The following is a 25,647-nucleotide window of genomic DNA, read 5'->3' on the forward strand; positions in this document are numbered from 1 at the left end:
GGGGGCCGGGGGGGGGGGGGGGGGGAGCGACCCGGGGCTGGGGATGGGGAGCTGCGCCACCCCGTGCCATCCTGCCTTGCCTGGCAGGCCCCCGCGGCCCTCGCAGCCTCACTCTGGCCCGGCCGTACCTCGTGTTAGCGATCCGCTCTCTCCACTCTTCCGAGAGGAAATCTCCTCTCTCCAGCTGAAAGGAGAAAAGAGGGACAGCCCATCACTCAGGGGTCTCGCTCGCCTCTGCACCCCACCCCCACCTGCCCCCCAAAGAGATGGAATGAGCAGAGGCCCTGAGTGGGGAGGCCGCGGCGGGGCGGTGGCGTTGGGGCCAGGCTCCCACAAGGGGATGGCGGGGAGAGGCCGAGACCACGCCATGCCCGTGCAGGGCCAGCAGGGGGCGCCCCGAGGCGGCCGTGCTGGACAGAGCACACGCGGCAAGGGCTCAGCTCTCCTGCACCACCTCGCCTGTCTCCTGGGCAGCAGGGCTGTCCTTACGCTCTCAGCACTGCTCTGACCACTATCTTTGTTAGCCGACTAATCTCATTGTGCCTCAAGGCCAAAGTCTGCCTGAGACAACTCAGACCTTATTAACCTAACTGCCCAGAACTGTACCATTTAACAAACCAAGAAATCTGGCTTTATAATTCTTCAAAAAAAGGCGATCATCCCACTCCTGGGTGTCCACCCCAGAGAAGTGAAAACAGACCTCCACAGGAAAACCTGCACACCCCTGTCCGCAGCAGCAAAGGTGGGAACCCACGTGTCCATCATGAACGTGAACAGATAAACACCCTGTGGTCCCTCCACACACGGGAGCATCACCCAGCTATAAAAAGGGGTGAAGCCCCGACACTCGCTGCAACGTGGACGGACCCTGAGAACACGATGCTCAGTGAGAGAAGCCAGACACCGAAGGACACACGGTGTGTGATTCCATTGATGGGAAACGTCCAGGACAGGCGGACCCACAGACAGAGCATCTCTGGGGTAGGGTGGAGGTGGCTGCTGGCGGCCCCCATCTGCACCCCACAAGCCACCAGGTGACCGGAGGCCCTCCAGGCAGCGATGGGGCAGCGCTGCCCAGCAGGGCTGGCCCCTGAGCCTGTCTTGGGACGGGCAGGAGAGAAGACCCCAAGCGTAGGAGCCTGTGAGTGCCATGGCGCCCAGGCAGAGCAGCTGCAAGTCCGGCGCCCTCCAGCACACAGGAGTCACCCAGGGACACGAGGGGCCGAGCCCCGCAGGGCGGAAGGGAGATGGCCGTCCTAAAACACCCGGGTGCTGTGGGAGGTCTACGTCCCAGACGTCCACGTCTGTTCGCTGGGTCCTCTCCACTCGTGAGGCTGCCATGGTTCCCTGCGCACAGCCCGGCAGGCTTGGGGCGCTGACCCAAGTCCAAAGTCCTTACGATGCCGCCCAGGAAAACGCTCAAGCTGCAGGCCTGAGGCCGTGTCCTGGGAAGGGTGCTCGGCGTCTGGAACCCGACCTCGGGGGCTCCCTGTCCGCACACTCTCTGGGAAAACACGGGGTGCACACGGGCGCCCGCTCTCCTCCCGGCGTCGGGGGTCTCGGCTGACCGGCCCCCAGGGAGAACCCTGGGCTGGGTCTCTGTGGCCAGGAGAGCAGACCACAGCCCCCGGGCACTGGGTCTTGTGAGCCTCCCTGGGGCGCGCACCTCGCTCGTCACGTCTCGTTTGGGGGAGTGAAGCGCGTCCTATAGAGTCTGGAAGCTTGCGCCTGGTCCCCTGGACCCATCCTACGCCTCTTCCCTCTGCCGGTTTTGCTCCATCCTGGCTCTGAATAAACCACAACGTGAGGACGACGTCTGCTGCGTCCTGGGGTCCCGCAGGCTCGTCCCGATGTGGCTTCTCTCTCCGTGGGGGCTCACCCATCCAAGCCACAGCGCCACTGCTCTGTTGTGGCCTCATGTTCAAGGCAAGAAAACAGCCACTGTCCCAGCCCCGCCGCCATTCGCCTCTTGTCACCGACTGGCCAAGTCGGCTCTGTGTTGCTGGGGCCAGTGTGCCCGAGTTAACCGTGCCAGGAAAATGTCACCCCCACCAAGGACCCGTGACTGGCCCCAAGATAACCAAGACCTCCAGTGTGGAGAAACGCACACGGGCATGAGAGAGAAGAACGGACCCCAGCCCGCAAAGGCACAGGGGCTGCCACCGCCTGCCCGGGGACCTGGCCAGGGGCACCTCCCCACATGGCACTTCTGCGAGGCTGCCACCACCCCAGGCAAGGGAAACCTGTGTGCCAGGCCCACTGTCAGGGGCCGACGGCACGGGGTCACCTGGCTGTCGCCAGGCGGAGGGGGCGCCCTGAGGTGTGACAGACGCAGGCAGAAGCCGGGCGTAGGGAGGGCCCAGGGCCTCTGATGGGAGGACAGCTGTGGGCTGCAGGGCCGGGCAGGGGCTGAAGCAGCGGCTCAGACGCCAGGAAACACACTGGGCTCGGAGGCTCCTGCTGGCTTTGTTCCCCCCTCAGTTACTAAGTGACAGGGGCAGGACCCTGCCCGCCAACCAGGGCACCTGCTCCCAGCCACAGAGAGCCGCAGTGGGGGCACCTTTCCAGACCCAGCCAGCAAGCTCCTGCCAAATCCATGCGTTGGGCAGGGACTGTCACCACACCCTCCTGGAGCAGGGCCACGTGGACGCCAGAGGCACAGCTGGCTGCCGCTCCAGACACGGCCAAGGCCACGACCAAGAGTCCTCTGAGCCGAGTTCTGCTCACAGCCACCTCGCGAGGCCACAGAGCAAGGGCAACTGACAAGCGCCCCAGACCTCACGAGGCCAAAGAGTGAGAAGGTTTACACACAGGGAGCCCCGCCAATGAGCCAGCTGACGTGCCACTGACCCCCAAACACCCACCAGGCCAGGCGCTGCCGCCCAAAGGTGACGAGGGGAGGAAGAGAGGAGAGGTGACCCGCCGGGGCAGGCAGCCCACCAGCCTCACCCCCGCCTCTCCCTCCAGCCGCAGGGATTGTACCAACAGCTAGAACCGCACTCCGGATACAGCAGCGAAGGCTGCCCGCGGATCCATCGGGGCATCCCTGGGACCTGTGTCAATGCAGACTTCCACGCTACGGGATTGAACTGCTTGGCCCTCTCACCAGAAGCAGGAGACACTTCTTAAATTTAAAAACCTAGGTTTTTGGAGGTCAGAAGGTCTTAGGAAAATGGTAAACCATCCAGGAACTCTTAGCAGCGCATATGCCAGTGGATCTAGGGACTGGGCGGGAAGAAGTTTCCTGGAAACAGAAACCAACTGGACTGACTGCGCTCAGCCTGAGCAACGAGCACCAGAGGACTTCACATGCCGGAGGGACACAGGAGGCCAGAGGATACACCCCTCGCTTTTCACTGAGGGGAGAGAATCATGCAAGAGATCCCACGAGGAAAAGGGGAGGGGAGCTGGGCCCAGCCTGTAGATGTGCAAGTCCTGGTCCAAGAACAGCAGAGCAGAAGCAGAGAGGGCACAGCCAAGCTCACACCACGAGGCCACACCACCCTGATACCAAAGCCAGGCATCACGAGAAAGGAAAACTACAGACCAGCATCCCTCTTGGCTGCAAATACCCTCAACAAAAGAGGAGCTATACCCCAGGGCCAGGTGGGATTTACCCCGGGCATGGAAGTACATCAACCTTTGTACTCTGTCCTCTCAAAAGGCCAAAGAAGAAAATCACACAATGCAAAAGCAGCTTTAACAAAACCCAATACCCATTCACAATAAAGATTTTCAGAACAAAAATGAGAACAGAGGTGAACTTCGTCAACTTCGAGGCTTTCCTGTTAAGATCAGGGGCAAGAAAAGGATGTGCCCTCTCATCCCTGCTCTTCAACACCACACTAAAAGCCCCGGATAATGCAATAAGACAAGAAAAGGAAAGGATACAGATTGGGAAGGAAGACGTAAAACTGCCTTTATTCAAAGGTGATGTTATTGTCTATGTAGAAAATCCAAAAGAGTCAATGAAAACGACGACAACCCTGGAACTAACGCAGCAACTACAGGCAGGTTGCAGGATGAGGGTATGGATGTACGTCAGCACAGCGCAGACAGAAGTCAAGTCCAAACCCCCTAGAGTGGCCAGCACATCACTGAAGGAGAATGAGGCTGGAGGCCCAATGCCACGCGGTTCAGGACTGACTCTCGTGAAGACGCAGCTGTCAAGACACCACAGTGCCACTGAGAGAGCACACGGGGAGAGCGTGGGACAGAGCGGAGCGGCCGCTGGCCTTGGGCGATCAACAAAGATGGCTCAACAGAGAGAGGCAGCCCTGCAGCAGACAGGGCGGGGCAGCTGGATGTCTGCACACGGAGAAATGAATGCAGACGCAGACCTCACGCCCACCACAAGAAGTAACCAGAAAGAAACCACGAACCTACAGGCAAAACGCACAGCCACAAAACTCCTATATGATACCGTGAGGGTAAATCTAGGTGAGCTGAGGCTTAGCTTTTAAACACGATACCGAGGGCACGACCCATGAAAGGAGAAATGGCTAGGCTGTTCTAAGAGCCTGGAGCCCCCTCTCCTGCGCCCCCATCCGCTTCCCACCTACAATTACGTGACCCACTCTGGGTCCCTGAGGCAACGGGGACACCGACTCTGGCCCCACAACCCTGCCCGCAGGACGGCGCAGGGAGAGCAGCGAGCACGGCAAGGAACTCTCGGAGGGGGCGTCAGGACCACGTCACAGCCAGCTGGGGTCTAAGTGACCTGGGGGGCGTGAGATGGGAAGTGGTGGGTGTGGTGAAGATCCGGTTGCAGACCCCGCCCCCTGCGATGCCCCAGCAGCGGCCCAGGGGATGGTGGCTGCATGGCGGCCGTGCATCCACAGGCAACTGAAACCTGGCAGAAAGACTGACGAAGCCTTGAGCACAGAAACGCACTCGAGCCGAGGATGCGGACGCGGACACCCTGGGTAGGAGGAGCAGAGAGAGAGGCCAGAGCGTCCAGGATCCAGGAGCGAGACCTGAGGAACCTCGGCGTCGAAAGGCCGGGCTGAGCGATGCTGAGTGAGGGGCAGAGGGGCAGGCGGCACCGGGACAGCCGGGGGACTCATCCGCTGGGCCCCACGCTGCTGCGGGGGGCAAGCAGGAGAAAGATGCCCTCAGCCGGCCCGCGGACGGAGCAGAGGCCGCCTCGCCCGCACCCTGCCGCCCCCACGTGCCAACCCGGGAGGGGCGCTGCCTCTGAAAGAGCCGGTGCTCTGAGGCCTTGCCGGTGCCTGGGGGGCTGAGGAAGACAAACGCCACATGGGCCACCTTTGTTCTCTGAGCGCCCGCAAAGGCCCCCAGGAGGGAGGATGAGAGTGGCCGGCAGAGGGTGGAAAGCGGTGGGGAGGGGGCTCCGGGTTGGGGAGCTGCCCCGCCCCCGGGGGCGGAGGCTCAGGGCAGGCACTGCACCAGCAGCCACGGGGCATGGAGCGGTGGCACTCACTGTGTATTCTGCATGCTTTTTTCCATACCATTTCATCCACTTCCTGAACTCTCGGTCCATGGTCTGCAAGGGAGCCGAACCAGACAGCCCATCAGGAACCAGGCAGCTGGGATGGCACCCACGGCTCCCCAAGCCCCCTTCCTCCCCTCGCCCGCCCGCTCCGGGGTTCCTGGCAAAGGCTCCCGACCACAGGGAACCCGAGTCAGTGGGCGTGCGAACCACAACTCTAAACACGTTCCTGTGGGGATGACACCACGGGGATGACACCGCTCAGACGTGTGCTCTCCCCAGACCCTGCCGCCCCCCAGGCAGACGCCGGCACAAGGGTGATGCCAGCTGACCTCACGGCACTGGGGTAACTCCCCTCCCCTTGACCCCCCCCGCACAGGCCACACCCTCGCCCCACAGGCCACCACAAACCAAGGTTAGAAAGAAAAGCGACAGATGCAACCATGCCCAGAGCCCAGAAGCGCTCACCTCCGCGTACTTGGCCGGGATGTCAGCTTTCTCGACACCATAGTGATGTTTGCAGTTGGTAGCCGCAGCGACCTGCAGCACAACCTGGCCCACTCCTTCAGAGAGAGAGAGAGAGAGAGAGAGAGAGAGACAGCAGCAGGTATCAGATGTGCACTGTGACAGAGGCCACACCCCAGCCACTGGGGCGATGGCTACAAGGTCACCAGGCAGAGGCCACAGGCTCTCAGCGAAGGTGCCCAAGCGCTCTCCGAGATCACAGAATGTGTTCAAATGCCCCAGGCCGTGGGCTGAGCCGCCACCAGGGGACAGCCATCTGGGCTGGGTTCCACTTCATCATCCAAGGACAACACTCCACAGCCCCCTAACCAGAATCCATCCTTGGTCCACGGCCCCATGTGGCATTAACTGCCCAGACACAGACCCAGCTATGTGGGACCCAGGAACCCCTCGGGAAGGCTCCCGCCCGCCCCAGACACACCGGTTCCATTACATGGCCAGCTCGCATCCTCAGCTGAGTCTGAAGCGGGCTCAGAGAGGGGGCGGGAGAGCCCCGCACCGCACACGCCAGCAGGACGCAGGCAGAGACTGCAGGCATTTTGCCTTCACGACAAAAGGAAGCTTTTAAAATGGTCTCTTCTTGAACTTAGATCAGCTGCACTTTAAATAAAGTGTCAGGAGGCCCTTGACTTCCCATTTTGAATAGAATGTACTCCAACGATGAAAACAAATCTCTATTCAGAAACACGGGGTAAACAGGGGAGAGGACGAGCGGTCCCTCCCAGGGGACAGGGGGAAGGCGTGGAGAGCTCGGCCTGAGGAGGCTGGCGCTTCTCAGAAATCATAAGCCTTTTGACACTAGGTGAGTTTTACAGGCTTTTAGAGAAATGACTTTTGAAGTACGTGCATTCTTATCAAAATATGAATCGTACACTTAAAAAGGACTTAAACCGACGATGACACCACGAAAGAAGCCACCTTCGTCCTCACCTACAGGGCCCCTGCCCGGCTGAGACGGGACTTTCGGGCCTGTGAGCAGGTCACATGGGATGGCAGAGATGCCCCAGCGGACTGTGCTGGGGGTTCCTGATGGAGCCGCCCAACAACATGCCGGACAGCCCCCCCATCAGCCCGTGACCTCACGGGTCCCACCAGGAACCAGTCAGCCCAATGCTTACTCAGGCAGCACGGTGTGCCACGTGTGCGCCTGCCAGGCCCTACCCCCGGGAGTCTCGACTCTGTGCAGGAGGACACCCCGTGAGCAAACAGGGGGGCCGCTTGGGCTGGTGAGTGCGGGAAGGGGGGAGGGACCACCAGCAAGGTGGGGGCTGGTCTGCCTCGGTGGTCCCTGGGGCCACCTGTGGGCCAAGAGCCAGGAGCAGCCCCAGGCCCGGGAGGAAGCAGGAGGGAGTGCGGCCACGAGGCCTGGGGGCACAGGGAGCAGGGCTCTCCTCTCAGCAGGAGGAGGCGGGGCGGGAAGCAGAGCCGCAGCTCAGCACCAGTGGCTGCGCGGAGCCCACGGACCTTCTCAGGCTGGCTTAGCAGGAGTGAAGGGGCAGCTTTCTGGGCACCGGAAAGGTGGGCTTGGTTTGCCGGGTGGGGAGAGGGGTGTGCTGACTCAGGACTGCAGGGTCAGGGCCCCCCCCACTGCCTAGCACTTACCCCGGACCCCTCCCGGCAGGCACATGGGCGTGGCCCACACTCACCGCTACCCAGGTCCACAAACAGGTCGTCCTCGGTCATCTTGATCTCGTCGATCATCTGGGCGACCAGGTCGAAGGAAGTCTCCCCGTACACCTCCGGGGAGAAGGGCTCATAGTTGTTGAGTTTCTCGGGGTCGGTCACCGAGTGGTTGTAGACCTGCTGCAGGATGTGGCGCAGGAGGCCCGTGGACGGCCGCGTGTTCAGCTTCATGGGCTGCGTGGTGCCCTTCCACTGCGGCACAGGGGGCGCCAGTCGGTCCACCTGGGCCCCGCCCCGCCAGCCGTGCCGCTGCCCCCAATGGTGATGCGTGTGCGCGGGAGCGTGTGTGTGAGCCTGTGTGCGGATGTGTGTAGTATGAACCTGCGTGCATGCATGTACCCGTGCGGGGGTACGTGTGCACACGTGTGCACCCCTGGACCCAAGCAGTGTGAGCTCCCCAGCGTAGCTCCCCTCTCTTAGCTGGTCTGTCCCAGCGCCCAGAGCACCCGAGGGGTGGGTTAAGGACGGAGAAGCCCCAGGAAGGCTCCCTGTCACCTGCCCGCCTGCCGTGGCTCCCAGGGGCACACCAACGCCCGGGACCCCTACCCTTTGGAAGTAATGAGGCCGCTCAGTCCCGACCATCTGCGTCACAGCGGCTGCGGTTCCCCACCCCCTACCCACTACAGGGTCCAACGCCCTGGGGTGCTGCAGGCTCTGCACTCCCAGGGCCTCAGGGGCCGGGTTGAAGCACCCAGGAGACTCGACAGGCAACGGGGTCCTGAAGCACAGCGTGGACCTGGAGGAGGAGGCGGGCCCGAGGGGCGGGTGAAGGCCACATACCAGCTGGTGGATGCTGTCGATGGCCCGGTTGTACTTGTCACAGAGCCTCTGCATGCTTTCGAAGCTGAAAGAGGCAGGTGATAGCCGCTGGCCACTGCCGAGCTCGGAACAAGCCACCAGGCCTCGTGGGAGGGGGCAGAGGTCCCAGGGGCATCATGGGGCCTCGAGACCAGCGCGGAGGGGTCGTTCATGGATCAAAGCCTCGGGCACCGATGCCCTGCAGGCCTTGGGTGGGGAAAGGGCTACTACAGCAGAGAGAGGCGGGCGGGACCAAGGCCGCCTCACCCCCAACCCGTGGATGCAATGAAGTCCCACCGCCTCAGGGCTGGGCCGCCCCTTCCCTGTCCTAGCCAGGGGTGGGGGGGGCCTCCATGTTTACCCCTCGGCCTAACTTGAGTGGGTGGGGGGACAACCGGGGCACTGAGGGCCACGCTCAGGCAGAAAGGGCTCCTGCTCTGCTGGTCAGGTGGAAGGGGACGACGGCCGACACCCCGGCTCTGCAGAGAGTAGGGTCAGCACCTCCCCCCTCATGCCGACATCACTTCTGTTTACTACACCTGTTTAAGTTTCTGACACTTTCACAGATATAAGCAGCCTGTGTTAGACACCTAACGAGGGAGTTATCGGGAGTTTTTAACAAGACTAGGTTCTCCCAAACACCAAGGAAATGAGTTTTCCACGGAACCCTCTAACCCAGGGGTACCCCCGGAGCAGTATGTGGGGCCATTTGTGGTTGTCACCACTGGCGTTGAGAGATGGGGCGGGGGCTGCCTGGGATGGCCCCGCGGAGGATGACCTGTCCGACGCCTGCAGTGAGGGGCTGTGCCTGGTGCCTGCGCTGCACAGGGGAGGGGCTGTCACTCGGGGGCTCGTCCAACGCCCCCTACAGGCAGGGCAGCAAGACGGCTGCTCCCCAGTGAGACGCCAGGACCCCGGGGAACCCAAGGACGCACACGGGGGTGCAGGGAGCACCCCCTGCAGCCCCTCCCCACCTGCATCTTCGAGACCCCCCGGCCCACGACCCTGGCCCTGGAAGGGCTCTGGGAATTTAAGTGCGCCTTCCTTCCTTCCTAACAGAAGTAAAAGAATTCAACTGGGACCTGTAACCATATGGCAAGTTCAGTTTCCTAGAATGGCAGCTGCAGCTGAAAAGCCAGAGATCTCGAGCAGGAAAGAGCAGGCGTGGCTGAAGCCTGTGAAACTTACACACAGACACACAGCGAGGGATACGCGGCTCCAACACGCTGGGAGCAGGCTGACACGCCGCAACAAGGCAGGAAACCCACATTCCAGGGGAGCTAACCACGTGCACAGGCGCGAGGGGTCCAGCCCAGCACTGGGCTGCGGGGTCCCAGGGAGCACGGCCCAGCAGCCACCCGAGTGCAGTGTCTGTGAGTGACACGCCCGCCCCTGGCCCCAGGCACCCACTCTTCGAAATGGAAGGCGGTGGACGCGATGGCCAGTCCATCTCCAGCTCCTGTCTTCCTACGCGGGCCTCAGGGAGAAAGCAACGCACTAGTTCACAACCTCACTTCCTTGTGTTCTGACTTCTACACCTCCTTCAAAGCCTCTGGCTACACCCTGGAAGAGACCTTTTCCTGGGAGGATGAACAACACGGAAGCTCAGGGGAACCTGGGCACCCTGATCCCTGCTGGGATCCACCCGACAGAGGAGCTCGGCTCTCTGCGCCGGCCCTGCTGTCACAGACCCTGAGGTCGCACGGGTCCCTGGGGTGGGCACCGTCAGACCGCCCGCTGCCCTCTCCCAGCCCCACGTCCTTCCAGTCTTTCCTCAACTGGCTGAACACGGAGGGAAGAACACTAAACCCCCACCTGCAAGCACCTTGCACCAAAAGCGCCTTTAAGCACCCCAGCTGCTCTAGGCCAGGCCCACGGCACTCAACCATCATGAGACATGAGCTTCACGGACCTCGAGACCATCATTCAAGGTCAGCGGCCACAGGCGCCCTCACCCCAGGGGCAGGAGGCATCCTCATCAGGGGTCAGGAGCTACGGATACGTTGGCCGCCCAAGGCCGTGCGGCCACCTGTGCCGACGCTGCGGGGGTCTGGCTGCTCTGGACCAGGGGCCAGCACAGGTGGCCTCTTGTCACAACAGCAAGTGCTGATGACTGAATGGGGAGGAGGGGGAGGCAAGGGGGTGGGACCAGGTGCTGACTGAGGCTGGGAAGGCCGGCCAGGACCACAAGTCCTCCAAACGCGGAAGTGAGACCACGTGAGCAGGCCTGGCAGAAGGGCCTGTGCGGGGCTCGAGGGCGCCTCGGGGCCGCGTTCTCTGCCATGAGCAGCTACCTAAGCCCGAGCCTGCATGCCACCTCGAGCCTGCCAAGGACAGAGACAGGCAGGAGCGTTTCTCAAAGAAAAACAAAAAAAATTCCAGGCAGGCATTCCAGACACGGCCTCACCCTTCCCCACCCAGAGGACTCTCCTTGGAGACCCAGGATGTGGCTGTAGGAAACTGCTAGACGTGGCCAAAGCCAAGTGAGACCTTGACCAGAGCTGGGCAGGGACCAAGGCTCCCCAGGCCAGGCCGCCAGCGCTGGCAGCTGCCTGCCGTTAAGAGTGACTCCTAACTTGGGGTAGTTTCACACACACACCAATCCCAGTTGCTGCAATGTGCAGTGTCCAATTATGTCCTCACTCTGACAGCCTCTGCCAATATTGGATAAACATTTCCTACCAAAATAACTCAATGCTGGCTCTGAAAGGAAACTCTAAAAGGAACTTTCCCATCAGCCTGCAGCATCGAGGAAGATCTAATTATAGGCTGTGTCCACACACGCAGAACCTGTCCCAAGTGGAGACGCAGTCCAGGCAGAACCCAGCTTACCTTTTGGTGTCGTAGTCGATTAAAACATAATTCTCCATAGCGAGCTTGAGATCTGGGATTTCTTCACAGACCCACCTGAAACACAAAGAAAACTAGTATTAGTGCTCTATTTTTTACTCTCAACACTGTTCTTAAACACTGTTTACAAATACAAAAACAAAACATCCTCGTTACCCAACTCAAAATGTGAAAGAGTGAAGGGAGGTGTTACTTCAAAACAAAGGCTGTGGGGCTTCCCTGCTGGTGCAGTGGTTGAGAGTCCGCCTGCCGATGCACGGGACACGGGTTTGTGCCCCGGTCCGGGAGGATCCCACATGCCGCGGAGCGGCTGGGCCCGTGGTCATTACAATGATGCTGTCCTTATGAATTACACAAGTATTACGTTGCTTCAAGTTCCAACAAGGTTGTCCATTGGGAGCTAAATGGACTTAATGTGTTACAGGGTCTAGGAAATCAAATCAGCTCAAATCAGGGAGTCTGAAAAGCAACGTATCGACCAGAAATGAAAGGGAACTATTATTTGAAGAATTAACTAATTCCAAGACAAACAACGGGGCTTCTTCAACAAACACACTGAGGGAATTCCCTGGTGGGCCAGGCCAGTGGTTAGCACTCAGAGCTCTCAATTCCCAAGGTTCAAGGCCCTTGAACCCAAGGGCCTGGGTTCAATGCCTGGTTGGGGAACTAAGATCCCAACAAACAAAAACAAAAAAACACTGCAAGGGAAAAAAAGAGATGGAGGGGGAACCTGCAGACTGAAAGACAAAAATATATCCACCAATCCCAAGGTGTAACCCTGATTGGATCCTGATACAATCTTGAGAAAAGCTGTGAAAGAAGAGTCATCACTACAGAACTTACAGAGAATAAAAGGAAAATAAGGAATATTATGAAAAATGGCATGTCAATAAACTCAACAACTTGGGAGATATGAACAAATTCCCTGAAAGACACAAATTACCAAAACTGACAGAAGAAGAAACAGAACATCTGAATAGCCCTATACTATTACAGAACATGACTTCCTAATCAAATACCTCCCACAAAGAAACTCCAAGCCCAGGTAGCTTCGCTGGTGAATTCTATGAATCACTGGAGAAGTAACACTAATCCTTTTCAGCTTTATGAGGCCAATGTTACCCTGACAGCAAAACCAGAGAAAGACAAAGCCTTGTAAAGATAAAGTCATCACGAGGAAGGAAATCTACAGACCAGTATCCCTCACAAACACAGACACAAAAATCCTTTAGAAATATTAGTAAACTGAAGTCAGCAATACATCTTATTTAAGTAGAGTTTATCCCAGGAATGAAAAGTTATTTAACATTCTAAAACTAGTCACTGTAGGGACTTCCCGGGCGGTCCAGTGGTTAAGACTCTGCGCTTCCACTGCAGGGGGCACGGGTTCAATCCCAGGTTGAGAAACTAAGACCCCACGTGTCGTGTGGCACGGCCAAAACAAAAACAAAGACAAAAACAAACTAGTCACTGTAATTTACCTCATTAAGAGAATAAAAGAGAAAAAAAGTCATACGATCACCTCAACAGATGCAGAAAACGCACATGACAAAATTCAATTCCTATTCATATAAAAACTTCCAAGAAAACAGAAATGGAAAGAGCCACTCTCCGCCTGATGAAGGGCATGGGGTCGTGGTGGAGCTGCTGTCTCTCAGCAACAAGCCCGCTGCTGCCTGGGGTTCTGCCAGGAGGGGCACAAGGAGACCACAGGCCTGGAGAGGAAGTGGAGCTGGCTCTCTTGTGCCCGCCTGGGTCCCTGTGTCATCCAGCGAGACTGCCTCACCCAGCAGCAGGTAGTTTTCTCCATCGTACAGACCCCAGGCCCCTCCAAACACATGCACTGGCCCTAGCCACTGGTGGCCGGTGCTCCCACGTCAGGGGTCTGGCTCCCTTCCCTGCGAGACCCGCCCAAGCTCACAGTCACCACGGCAGCTGAGCAGTGCTGGCTTCCGAGTGTCATCCCCCCCAGCCCCCGGCTCCCTCAGACCCAAGGGCCCCTGGAGTCACTGCCCCCATGGTCATCAGAGCCTCTCCACCTGGACCTTCAGGGTGAGCGCCATCACCGCTGGCGAGCTCTTGTCCAGCACACCTGCCTTCCCTTGGGAGGCCCCTAGCACAGAAGACAAGGGCCCCTGCAGCCAGCACCAAGCTGGCGGTGCGAACCTGCGCTCCCCAAGGATGGGATGAGCAGGGACCTTCAGCCTTCTACCACATGTCCTGGACAGCACCACAGGCAGGAAAAAGGAATGCACAGAATAAAGGCCAGGAAGGAAGATGCAAAACTGTCCCTACTCACATACACATGACTCAATACACAGACCATCCTAAGGAATTTACAGAGGACCTACCAGAACTCATGTGAATTCAGCAAGGTCACAGGACAAAGGTCAACTATATTTATAAATGCCAGCAAGAAAGAATTTTAAAAAGGAACAATTTTTCTTTTTTTTATAATAAATTTATTTATTTATTTTTGGCTGTGTTGCGTCTTCGTTGCTGCACGCAGGCTTTCTCCTAGTTGCAGCGAGTGGGGGCTACTCTTTGTTGTGGTGCACAGGCTTCTCATTGCGGTGGCTTCTCTTGTGCAGCATGGGCTCTAGGCACGTGGGCTTCAGTAGTTGTGGCAGGCGGGCTCCGCAGTTGTGGCTCGCGGGCTCTAGAGCACAGGCTCGGTAGTTGCGGCACACGGGCTTAGTTGCTCCGCGGCATGTGGGATCTTCTCGGACCAGGGCTCGAACCTGTGTCCCCTGCATTGGCAGGCGGATTCTTAACCACTGCGCCACCAGGGAAGCCCAAGGGAACAATTTTATATGTTACTAAAAATAACATTAAAACGTGGACTTCCCTGGTGGCCCAGTGGTTAAGAATCCGCCTGCCAATGCAGGGGACACAGGTTCGAGCCCTGGTCCGGGAAGATCTCACATGCCGCGGAGCAACTAAGCTCGTGCGCCACAACTACTGAAGCTCACGCGCCCTACAGCCTGCATTCCGCAGCTACTGAGCCTGTGAGCCACAACTACTGAAGCCCGTGCGCCACAACTACTGAAGCTCACGCGCCCTACAGCCTGCATTCCGCAGCTACTGAGCCTGTGAGCCACAACTACTGAAGCCCGTGCACCTAGAGCCCGTGCTCTGCAACAAGAGAAGCCACCGCAAATGAGAAGCCCCCGCACCGCAGTGAAGAGCAGCCCCTGCTCGCCACAACTAGCAATAGCCTGCGTGCAGCAATGTAGATCCAACGAAGCCAAAAATAAATAAATGTAAAAAAAACCCCAAAACAAAAAAACATTGAAATGTAAATACTTAGGGATTATCTTAATGAAAAATTCGCAAGACCTCTACATTGAAAACAACAAAACATCACTGAGAAAAATTAAAGACAACATAATAGTAAATACAGAAACAAACAAACAATGCTCATGGAATACAAGACTAAATATTGTTAAGTCTCCTCCTCAAACTGAACTGCAAAATAATTCCTATAAAAAAGTCCAGTAGGCTTTTTTCTGAGTAACAGACAAGCCGATTCTCAAACTGACATAAAAAAGGCAGAGAATCCAGAAGAGCCAAAATAGTCTTCAAAAATAACAGCACTGTGGCAAGATTCACACTGCCTTAATTTGAGACTTAATGTAAAGCTACAGTAACCAAGAGTGTGGTATTGGCAGAGAGGTGAACAAACAGATCAATGGTACAGGACATGGAATCCACAGATAGACTAAATCTTAACAGCTGATTTTTGACAAAAGCACCAAGGCAATTTGATGGGGAAAGGAACATCTTTTCAACAAATGAGACTAGAAGGATCGAATATTGAATGGAAAAAAAAAATCTTGACCCCCATAAACACAAACTCTCATCAGACATAAACAAAGATTAATTCACGATCGATCTTAAACCTGGATGTAAAATCTAAAACCACAAAGCTTCCTGAAGAAAACAGGAGAATAACTGCATGACTCTGCAGGAAAAGATTTCCTGGATATGACCCAGACGACCCACCATCAAAGAATAAATTGATAAGTTAAAAACTTCCACTCATCAAGATGCCATTAAAGCTGCAATCAGCCACACTATGCATAATACGCTATCTCACTAGGCATTCAGTCAGAATATGTTAAGAATTTCTATAACTCAGTAAGAAGACAAACAACCCATTCTCAAAAAACAGCACAGCGCTTCCCTGGTGCTGCAGCGGTTAAGAATCTGCCTGCCAATGTAGGGGACACAGGTTTGAGCCCTGGTCCTGGAAGATCCCACATGCCGCGGAGCAACTAAGCCCGTGAGCCACAACTACTCAGCCTGTGCTCTAGAGCCCGCGAGCCACAACTACTGAAGCCCGCACACCTAGTGCCCGTGCTCCACAACAAGAGAAGGCACTGCAACGAGAAGCCCGCGCACCGCAATGACGAGTAGCCCCCACTCGCCGCAAATAGAGAAAGCCTGCGCGCAGCAACGAAGACCTAACACAGCCAAAAATAAAAATTAACTAATTAATTAATTAAAAACAGAAACAAAAAACAGCACAAACTCTTCTCCAGGGTAAAAACCAGAGCTCTCTGGAGCAGTGGCCGACTCTTGGGCTGGGACACAGCAAATCCAAGATGACTCTGGAGCACCTGGCGGCTCCAGAAAGTGAGGATGTGCTCAGAGCGGGCGGGGCCAAGTCAAAGGGAATGGGCACAAACCCAAAGGGCCCCCCAGGCCAGCACAGGAACAGTCTGAGGAGCAAAACAAGTAATGCAGCAGCGGGGTATGACCCACAGAATGAAGTCAATGCCTGCGGAGGAACAGCCCTTCCTCACAGAAGAGTTCCATTAATAAATGTGGGGAGAATGACGGCAACAGAAAAGCACCTTTTGGGACTTCCCTGGCGGTCCAGTGGTTAAGACTCTGCGCTTCCCCTGCAGTGGGCATGGGTTCAGACTACAATCCCGCATGCCGCGCAGCATGGCCAAAAAAGAAAAAAAAGTATCTTTCAAATGCCCCAGTAACTAGTCCTTGCAGGTGAGACCCACCTCTGGATGCTAAAATCAGAAGCAAAAGTCCAAGAAGAAACAGGATATCTGCACAGCCTCCAAGTATTGGGCTGGCCAAAAGGTTTGTTCAGAAACGCGAATGAACCTTTTGGCCAACACAATATTTCCCCCACGATTTTTATTTATTAAAAAGGGGAAAACAGTAACTTTACACTGGAGAAATCTGGAAGATACCACCTCAACCACATGATCCAAGTTAATGTCATCATGGCAAGACATGTGGATGCCACGTGCCTCTTGCTGTACTCAGAGCTCTTATAAGGAACACTTTTTTGTCAAATGCTTTTTCTGCACCCATTCCATACTATTTGGAAGCAGACCATACGTGACGTTTTCATCCATAAATATTTCAGTATTTAACTGTAAAAGTTATGGCTTCTTTTTTTTTTTAAACGTAAGTGGATGCCACTGTCACACCTAGGGAAAATAACACCAGGAATAGTAGAGAATTCCTCAAACTCATAGTGGGCATCTGTGAAGAACCTACAGCTAACATCACCTCAGTGGTGGAAGACTAAATCTTTCCCACCAGGATCAGGGAAAAGGCAAGAATACTAGATTTCACCACTTCATTGCAAAACAGTCTTGAAGGTCCCAGGCAATTCAATAAGGTCCAGAAAAAGAAATGCAATCATGAACCCTGTAAAGGAAGAAGTAACGCTGTCCCCACTTACAGGTGATACAATTATTTCCACAGCAAGTCCCAGGAAATTTATAAAACTACCACTAGGACTGATGAATTAAGCACAATTAATTAATTAATACACAAAAATCAACAGTATTTTTACCCACTACCAGAAGGCAAATAGAACATAAAATTTAACACACAATCCCACTTATGGTAGTGCCAAAAGCATGAATGAGCTAGGAATAAACCTAACAAAAGGTTGTCCAAGACCTCCACACTGCAATGCCAGAGCTGCCAAGAGGTGTTGAAAGGCTTAAGTAAGTGCAAAGGTATACCATGTTCATGGATTGGAAGACTCAACAGTGATGGTAAATCTCTCCAGGATGACCTACAGATTCAATTCCTAACTAAACTGTGCAACAATCAACAAGCTGATTCTAATATTTACATGGAAATGCAAAAGAGATGGAATAACCAAAGCAACATTTCAAAAGAAGAACAAAGATGGAGGACTGACTCTGTCTGATTCCAAAGCTTACCATAAAGCTGTGGTAACCAAGGTTTTGTACTGCCCAAAGGAGAGAGCCATGAATCAGCGGCACAGAACAGAGTCTAGAAATAAACCACCTGGTACACTGTCAACTGATCTTTCACAAGGGTGACAAGGAAATTCCACAGGGAAAGGTCAGTTTCATCAACAAATGCTGCTGGAACTACTGGATGTCGGGCATGCAAAACAATAAACTTGAGCCCATACTTTGCACCACATGTAAAAATTTATTCAAAATGGATGAAAAGATGTAAATGTAAAACCCAAACTATAAAACTTCCAAAAAACATAGGAGAAAATCTTTGTGACCTTGAGTTAGGCAAACATGTCTTAGCATGCAAAAAACCCACAAACTATAAAAAAATAAAAGGTGATAAACTGGACTTCTATCAAAATTTAAGATATCTGCTCTTTAAAAGACAATGTCATGAGCATGAAGACACAAGCCACAGACCAGAAGAAAACATACCTGATAAGAATAAATCACAATGATAAAGAATGCTCAAAATTCAATAATTAAAAAACAACCAGTTTTTAAAACCAGGCAGAAGATGATGAACATCATCAATTATTAGGAAAACTCTCATTAAAACCGCAATGATACCACCACACGACTCGAACAGGACCAGCAAAAACAACCCAGTGAACATCACCCGCCAACAACAGGAGCCACGGGAGCGGTCCTGCACCGCTGCCTGCAGCGCCAAGTGGGGAGGCCCCTTTGGAAAACACCTTGGCAGCCTGTCTTCAAGCACAACCCAGCAATCCCACTCCCAGGTATTTACACAGAAGAAAGGGAGATGTGTCCACACAAAAACCTCTGCAGGATGTTTACAACAGCTTCATTTACAATTGCCGAAAATCGAGATCCACCCAAACATGTCTGTCATCTGGTAAACGAATGAGCGAACTGTGGTCCATCCTGCAATGATGCACTCCTCACGAATAAAAAGGAAAAACTATTGTTACACTTTTTAAAAATGTAAAATTCTAGAAAATGCAAAGTAATCCACAGCGGCAGAAAGCAGGTTGGGCTGCCTGGGACAGAAGGGAGGGAGAGGTGGCTGAGAGAGGGCACAAGGAAACACAGGGGTGACTCCCCTGTATACTGGTGCATGGGGACACCCACGCATCCACGTCGGCCACTGTACACTTTCCACACGTGCCGTCTCCTGCACTTCAACCACACCTCGACTGTGTCATAATAAACCCTACCATGGAAAAGAAGAAAGTGAATGGAGGTACAGGTGGAAACAAAAGCAGCTGAGAGTCAGCGAGTGCTGGGCTGGGTGGCTCATCACACCCACTGCCTACCTCTGGGCATGTCGTAAATCCTCCAGGATAAAAAGTAAAATAAGAGGAAAAACAAAATAGGTAACTACTGTCTTTGCCAGTGAACAGAACCCGCCTTCGGGGACACGAGGGAAGGAAGTGAAGTCGCCTGTGAGATGAGGACCAGGCCCAGCTGGACAGCTGCAAACCCAGACCTGACGCCCCGCACTGCAGGGACAGCCCCTCCCTGCAGAAAGGAAGCAGGTGGGGAGGCCGACCCGCCCCCGGAGCTCGCTTGGCTCCAGGGAGTGGGTGAGAACCCAGGCTGGCCGACTCAGCGCCCCCTGCCTAATCACACAGCCCCACTTCCTAACCAGCAGTCTTCTTTAAAAACAAACCATTATTTTTATGACATATTACACCATTAACAACAAAAAAAGTAGATCCCAAATTCTCAGCACCAACCCTGGACAGGCCCACCCTGCGAGACTCACACCCATGATTTCACTCAAGTCTTCCAGACAATCCTGCAAGAGGCCCTGCTCAGACCCGAGAGCAGAGAAAACAATCTCAGGGAGTCTGAGGCCACTCAGCCACCAGGGGCAGGACGGGGCCTCACATCACAGCCCAGACCCCAATCCTGACTCCTCCTTGGGGCACTGCCAGCCCGTCCGCCCCAGGTTCAAGTGGATATAATGGCGTGTGGCCCAGGCAGTGGCTACACAGCTAAGGATTTTAAGGAACAATGCGGCGAGATGCCAGGGCCACGGTCACACACGTGGAACATCTAAAGCCAAGAGCGTAGCAGGATTCCGCGTGTGGGCCCCCGAGGGCACTCTGGAGGCCATCGCAGACCCTCAGGTCCCACGTGAGGAGACAGCCCGCTAGAAACACAGCAGGCGGCCCTCCTCCCAGATCTCGCCCGGGTCAGCCTCCCGGGCACCCGGCCTCCGCTGCACAGCACCGGGCAGGCTCACAGAGGGAAGAGCGGCCCAAACCCAAACCCAAAGGTCACAGCAAACCCCACGGGAGAAGAGTAAAGCAAGGTGACGAGGGGAGAGGGGAGGGTCCCTCGGGAAGCTGGCCACTCAGGATCTCCAGCCTCTTCCACAGGAAGCCAGCTCACGAAGCACCAAGACCTGTCCTGGGTCACACTCAGAGGACCTGGCCCCTGACCCCACAGCCCCACTTCCCAAGCCTCCTCGATGCTGACGATGCTGACGCGGATCAGCATGGAGGAACCGGGGAGCGCACAGCTGGGGGGCTGCAGGGAACTCAGGACTGGCCCACCCCGAGGCCCCGCCCCTGAGGCCCCGCCCCAGCAGGTGCCACACTCACCGGATGGTCTCGATGATTTCATGAGCAGCATCGTGGTGTTTGTCCTGAAAGACAATGGGACAGGGTTTAGAGCCGTCCCTCCACCCTCCGGTGATGGTGGCGACCAGAGGAGGCGGGTGCTGCAGCCCCCAGGACTCCCCGCCTCATTTCCCGACCCGCGGGACCTACCAGAGAGCCCTACCCACAGCGCTGGGGCCATGTCCTGTCACGTGGGACACGCTGGCTTCGGGAGCGCCTGTTCCTGCAGCGCCCTGCCGCCCAGTGGGCTGCGGGGAAGGGACCGGGACGGAGTCTAAGCCCCCGACCCTCCTTCCCCAGGACTTCCCCCGGGCGCTCCTGCAGCCTGGAAGCCACAGGCCTGGCTCTGAATCCCTGAACTGCTGCAGGCCTCGGTTTCCATCTGTAAAATGGGGAAACACCAGTCGTGCAACCACCGGGAGCGGGCGAGCAGCGGTCCTCCCTCCCGGCCACAGCGGCGCTCTCCTGGCCCCACTGCGCCCGGCGGGCTGGCCTCACCACTTTCCCCGAGGAGCACGTCGGGGGTCACTCTGGCCTTTCGCCGGGGTCTTGACGGCCAGCTAACCCAAGACCGCGCAGAAACCAAGTGAGGACGACGCATCGTGTGGACGGTCTGTAACTCTAGACTGCACCTCCGCCCCGCCGGTGAAGGTTTCTATCGTGGTGAGGAGGGGCCTCGAAAAGGATGCACAGCGAGAGGAGGGGCCGCGAAGAGCATGGGCTGAAGCCAGAGGTGAGATGGTCAGGCCCAGAGCTGCCAGCCCTGCCCTGGGACAGCGACTGCCCCTCTCAGCCCAGGCCACCATTTCCACGCTTCACAGAGGAGTATGGCAATGCGGGCAGAGCCCCTGCAGGTCAGGGCACGGATGCCCAGAAGGTCCCAGGACAGGGCCCCCCACGGCACAGCGTTCCTAACAGGTCAAACAACTCCGGAAATACCCTTTGTGTCCTAAGCCCCATCTTTGCAACAGCAGCCCTACTGAGATATAATTCACACAGAATGGGCCTCCGCTTCAAGTATACAGTTCAGTGGGTTTTAATACATTCAGAGCTGGGCAACCATGCCCTCTATCTAGTTCCAGAACATCCCATCACCCTGTTAGCAGACGCGCCCCAATCCCCTCCCCAGCCCCTGACAACACTAATCCACTCTCTGTTTCTGTGCATTTGCCCCTTCTGGACGTTTGTAAATAGAATTAAGATATGTGACCTTTTGCCCAGAGTTTTATTTTTTAAGGCAAAGAAAAAAAACAATCTTCTATCATTCTTAATAATATCCTCCAACTTACCAAGGATGGAGCAGTAAATATCCATTGAACTCATATTACTTAGACAAGGCCGGGGGCGGGAGATGGAGCATGTGCGGTCCAGCACAGGATAGCCCTGCAGACCAGTGGTTCCCGAGACGGGGGAACCGACCCGTAGCATCAGCACCACTGCTGACCCAGAAACCCTTGGGAAGAGCCACTGATCAGCCCCAAGGCCTCCTGGCAAACGTTAGAAAACAGTGAGGACAGCTGGGTTTGGAAAACAGTCTGGCAGCTCCTCAAAGGTTAAACAGTTAGCAAATGACCCAGCAATTCCCCTCCTGGTGTCTGCCCAAGAGAAATGAGAATATTTGTCCACACAAAACCCTGAACATTGGGCTTCCCTGGTGGCTGGTGGCACAGTGGTTAAGAATCCAGCTGCCAATGCAAGGGACACAGGTTCGAGCCCTAGTCTGGTAAGATCCTACATGCCACGGAGCAACAAAGCCCGTGCACCACAACTACTGAGCCTGCATGCTGCAACTACTGAAGCCTGTGTGCCTAGAGCCTGTGCTCCGCAATGAGAAGCCACTGCAATGAGAAGCCCGCGCACTGCAAGAAAGAGTAAACCCCACTCACCACAACTAGAGAAAGCCCGTGCATAGCAACGAAAACCCAACGCGACCAAAAAGAAAAACCACGCACAAAAAACCCCTGAACATTAATGTTCACAGAAGCGTGATTCACAACCGCCAAAAGGTGGAAACCACCCAAATGTCCATCAACAGATGAACGAATAAACAAATGTGTCCCTCCACACACTGAAATATTATCCATCCATGAAAAAGAGTGAAGCACTGACCCTCGCTACAACGTGGACAGACCCTGAGAACATGATGCTCAGTGAAAGAAGCCAGACAGAGGAGGACATACAGGTTGTGATTCCATTGATGGGAAACGTCCAGAAAAGGCAGATCCACAGACACAGAGAGTGGGTTCCTGGTTGTCAGGGGCTGTGGAGGGGGATGGGAGGGATGCTAATGGGGATGGGGTTTCCTCTCGGGGTGATGGAATGTTCTAAAATTGGTAGTAGTGACGACTGCACTCAATGAATACACTACAAAGCAGGGAACGGCACGCTTTAGGTGGATGAGGTGAAGACTGTGGGAATTACACCTCAAAACAGCTATCAACAACAACAACAAGAACAACAGGGACTTCCCTGGCAGTCCAGTGGTTAGGACTCTGTGCTTTCACTGCCGAGGGCCCAGGTTCAATCCCTGGACACAGAACTAAGATCCCACATGCTGCACGGTGCGGCAAAAACAAACAAACAAAAAACCACAACAAAATTTACAGGAGGAAACACACGGTATCGTTAGAAGCACCTCCACCTCAGTAGGAAGATACTGGGCATCTCAGACACTCACACGGCCGACAGACTCTGTTCCTGGTCCACAAAATTCAGTGAGTCCACAAGGACAGTCCTGGCAGCCCTGAATTCCCTGGCCTCCTGGACCCACTGAAAGCAGAGAAGACGCCACGCTGTCCTGCAGGGTCTGCTCAGAGACAAACGCACACAGCACAGTGTACAAGGTGATGAGGTAGTCAAAGGATGAGGAGGAGGGTCTAGAACTTTCCACCAATGCTCTCCCACATCACACTCCTCCTGAGGGGAGCCGGCCCCCGTGCACTGAGGAGCCTCGGCAGCCCTGAGGGGCCCACATGCAGAGGAGCCATGGGAGGGGCCTCCTGGAAGCCAGGCATCCTGCCCGGTCCAGCCTTCAGACGGGGCAGCCCCGGCTGAAGCCCCTACTGCAGCCTCCTGAGGGACTCTCGGCCGGAATCCCCTGGCCCGCCTGCTCTGAATCCCTGCCCTCAGAAACCACGGGAGGTCATCAGTGTGCACTGTCTCAAGCTGCTAAATTCATGTCTGCGTTTAGGCTGATATGCTACCCTGCGAGCACAGCCTGTAAGAACAAGTCTTAGAGCCACAGGAGGACATGACAGTACCCAGGAGAGTCTGATTCCAGTCACCACTGTGGAGTTACAAAACAGGGTGCATGCTCTGAAAGGACCCCGTGAGCACGCGCGTGTGCCTGAGCGTGCGCCGCGTGGCAGCCCCGTGCTGGCTCGGACTGCGCTCCCTCCCTCGGCGCCCCCCAGAAGGCTGGACGCGCCCCAGAGACGCTCCTCCTGCAGGGGCGGCAGGGGCCCTCACAGCACGCGGGCCGCAGCCCTGGCTGAGCCACCACATCTCAGACCGAATCAGGCAGACCTGGGAAGACAGGGGCCTGGAACGTGGTCTTATCTGTGATGCGATGAACTCAAGCTTTCCCAAGCTTTCAACTTTCAAACCAGAACGAAAGGAAGGAAACAGTTTATGAAGTGCCTCCTACTATCTGAGGATGCTGCTTTAGGGACTGGCCAGCTTCCAGCGACCGTCCTGAGTCGTATGATTTAAGATGCCCTGATCACCATCGATGATTCAGAAGCTCTCACAGCTTCTCGGCTGCAGCCTCTTCTGCTTCACAGTCCTTCAGAACAGAGTGACGTGAGAAGCCAACCCAGAAAGGTCCGACTGAGAACAGCCCTGAGGAAGTCCGCGCTTTGGAGCGCCCACACCTCCTCCCCCGGGGGAACCCTGGAACTCCGGGGTTTAAGGCCAGCCCTGGACTCGCTGTATGGGACACCCGGCCTCCCCGTCCCAGCCACAGCCCCAGTCCGCTGCTGGCTGCTTGCTGAGTCAGTGACTAACCCAGGCTCTTCTCACTGACAGCCTCAGAGCCTCCGCAGGAAGCCGCGCAGAGGCTTAGCAGAATGCTGCTCACCACAGAGCCGGTGGCCTCACTCCGGGATCCTGGGAAAACAGCCACAAAAAGCACAACCGTTCCCACCTGAAAAAGCACGCTGTGCAGAAGCCAGAGGCTGTCATCAGGCCTGAGCCGCCACCAAGGCCATCCCATCCGTTCCCCTCCCCTGTCCAGCTCAGGTGAGGGCGGGGGCCGCCCACGGGGCTGGGGAGTCTGGCTGTCCCACTCGGCAGGCCCCCTGCCTCCTCCTTGACCATGAGGACAGGTGTGGGAACAGGAACTCCACTCGGACGCCCGCAGTCTGGTTCTGCCCCTGCTCGTCCCCACAGGCCCTGCACCCGGCGTGAGGAGCCTGGACAGAAGGCCTCCTGGGTGCTCGCTGCCAGGGCACGGCCCACCCCTGAGCACGCAGGCTGGTTCACGGTGACAGCGGCACGACATCTGGAAACATCATCCCTCGAGGACCCGGCGAGAGGCAGGGGGCAGAGACTAGGGAGGAGACAAGACGTGGACTCCGTCCTCCTTTTCCCACTTGCGGCAGGAAGACGCCGGGACCCAGGGGGCCTCCGAGGCAGGGGCATCACACCGGGATGAGCATCAGAATCCCTGATCAGAGCAGAGTTCTGGGGCCCACCCGCAAAGTTTCAGAGTCAGCAGGCCTGGGCCCCAGGAACCCGCATTCCTAACCAGTTCCAGCTGTTGGGAAGCTGCCGGCCCAGGGACCCTGCTCAGAGAACCACTGGCCTGAAGCAAGCAGGGACCACACACTGTATCACCGTCTGCTGGGGTCAGAAGTGCCCAGGAAGTGCCGAGGGGGAGCTCCCTGGGACTCTGCCCGCGGTCCCCACTCCCCAACAGGCTGCAGGGGGCACTGCCTGTGGGCTGGGGGTCGCTGCCTTCTTCCCCGAGGCTCTGCACACCTCCGGAGCCCTGGGGAGGTGTGGAGGCCAAGGCAAGTGGGACAGAGCGGCCAGGATGTGACGCACGCACTGTTCCCCAAAGTGGAGAAGCCCAGCGGGAAGGGTCAAAGGCAGGGGAGATGGAACACGGCGGGAGGTCTGCCAGCTGTCTGTCTGCCTCTCTCAGTGGCAGGGCTTTGAGAGCAGAGGTCTGGCTGGAGGAGTGGAAAATCCACAGAAGGCTCTAAGTCTGGGAGGAAAGCCAGGTGGGTGAGCAGAGGGCCCCGAGGCCCAGCGAAGGCGCTCAGCCTCACCTCTCAGCCTGCAGCCCCGCTGGGGAGCACCCACTCGCCAGGGAGAGAGAGCAGGAGGTGAAGGGGGAGGCGGAGGGCCAGCGCCTGCGGTGGGCCTGAGTATTCAAGAAGCGAACAGGTTGTCACTTGAAAATGAGTGCATTTCACACAGGAGCGGGGGTGGCAGAGAGACTGGCTGTGGAGCATCACACGGGTCTCGTCCACAGTCAGCCCCGGAC

General features: G+C 56.2%; 1 protein-coding gene across 1 annotated transcript in view; it reads right to left on the bottom strand.

Moving 5' to 3' along the window:
- The window catches only part of DOT1L (DOT1 like histone lysine methyltransferase), a 90,419-nt gene that overhangs the window by 20,779 nt on the left and 43,993 nt on the right, over positions 1-25,647 (bottom strand). The window contains exons 4-10 of the mRNA XM_007460434.1: positions 20,139-20,182; positions 11,291-11,365; positions 8,441-8,504; positions 7,624-7,852; positions 5,921-6,015; positions 5,444-5,506; positions 129-184 (exon numbers count right to left, since the gene is read on the bottom strand). Of these exons, the coding sequence (XP_007460496.1) occupies positions 129-184; positions 5,444-5,506; positions 5,921-6,015; positions 7,624-7,852; positions 8,441-8,504; positions 11,291-11,365; positions 20,139-20,182 (626 nt within the window). The remainder of the gene's footprint in view (positions 1-128; positions 185-5,443; positions 5,507-5,920; positions 6,016-7,623; positions 7,853-8,440; positions 8,505-11,290; positions 11,366-20,138; positions 20,183-25,647) is intronic.

The sequence above is a fragment of the Lipotes vexillifer genome, unplaced genomic scaffold (genome assembly GCF_000442215.2).
Source record: "Lipotes vexillifer unplaced genomic scaffold, Lipotes_vexillifer_v1.1 scaffold225, whole genome shotgun sequence".
Lineage (NCBI taxonomy): Eukaryota > Metazoa > Chordata > Mammalia > Artiodactyla > Lipotidae > Lipotes > Lipotes vexillifer.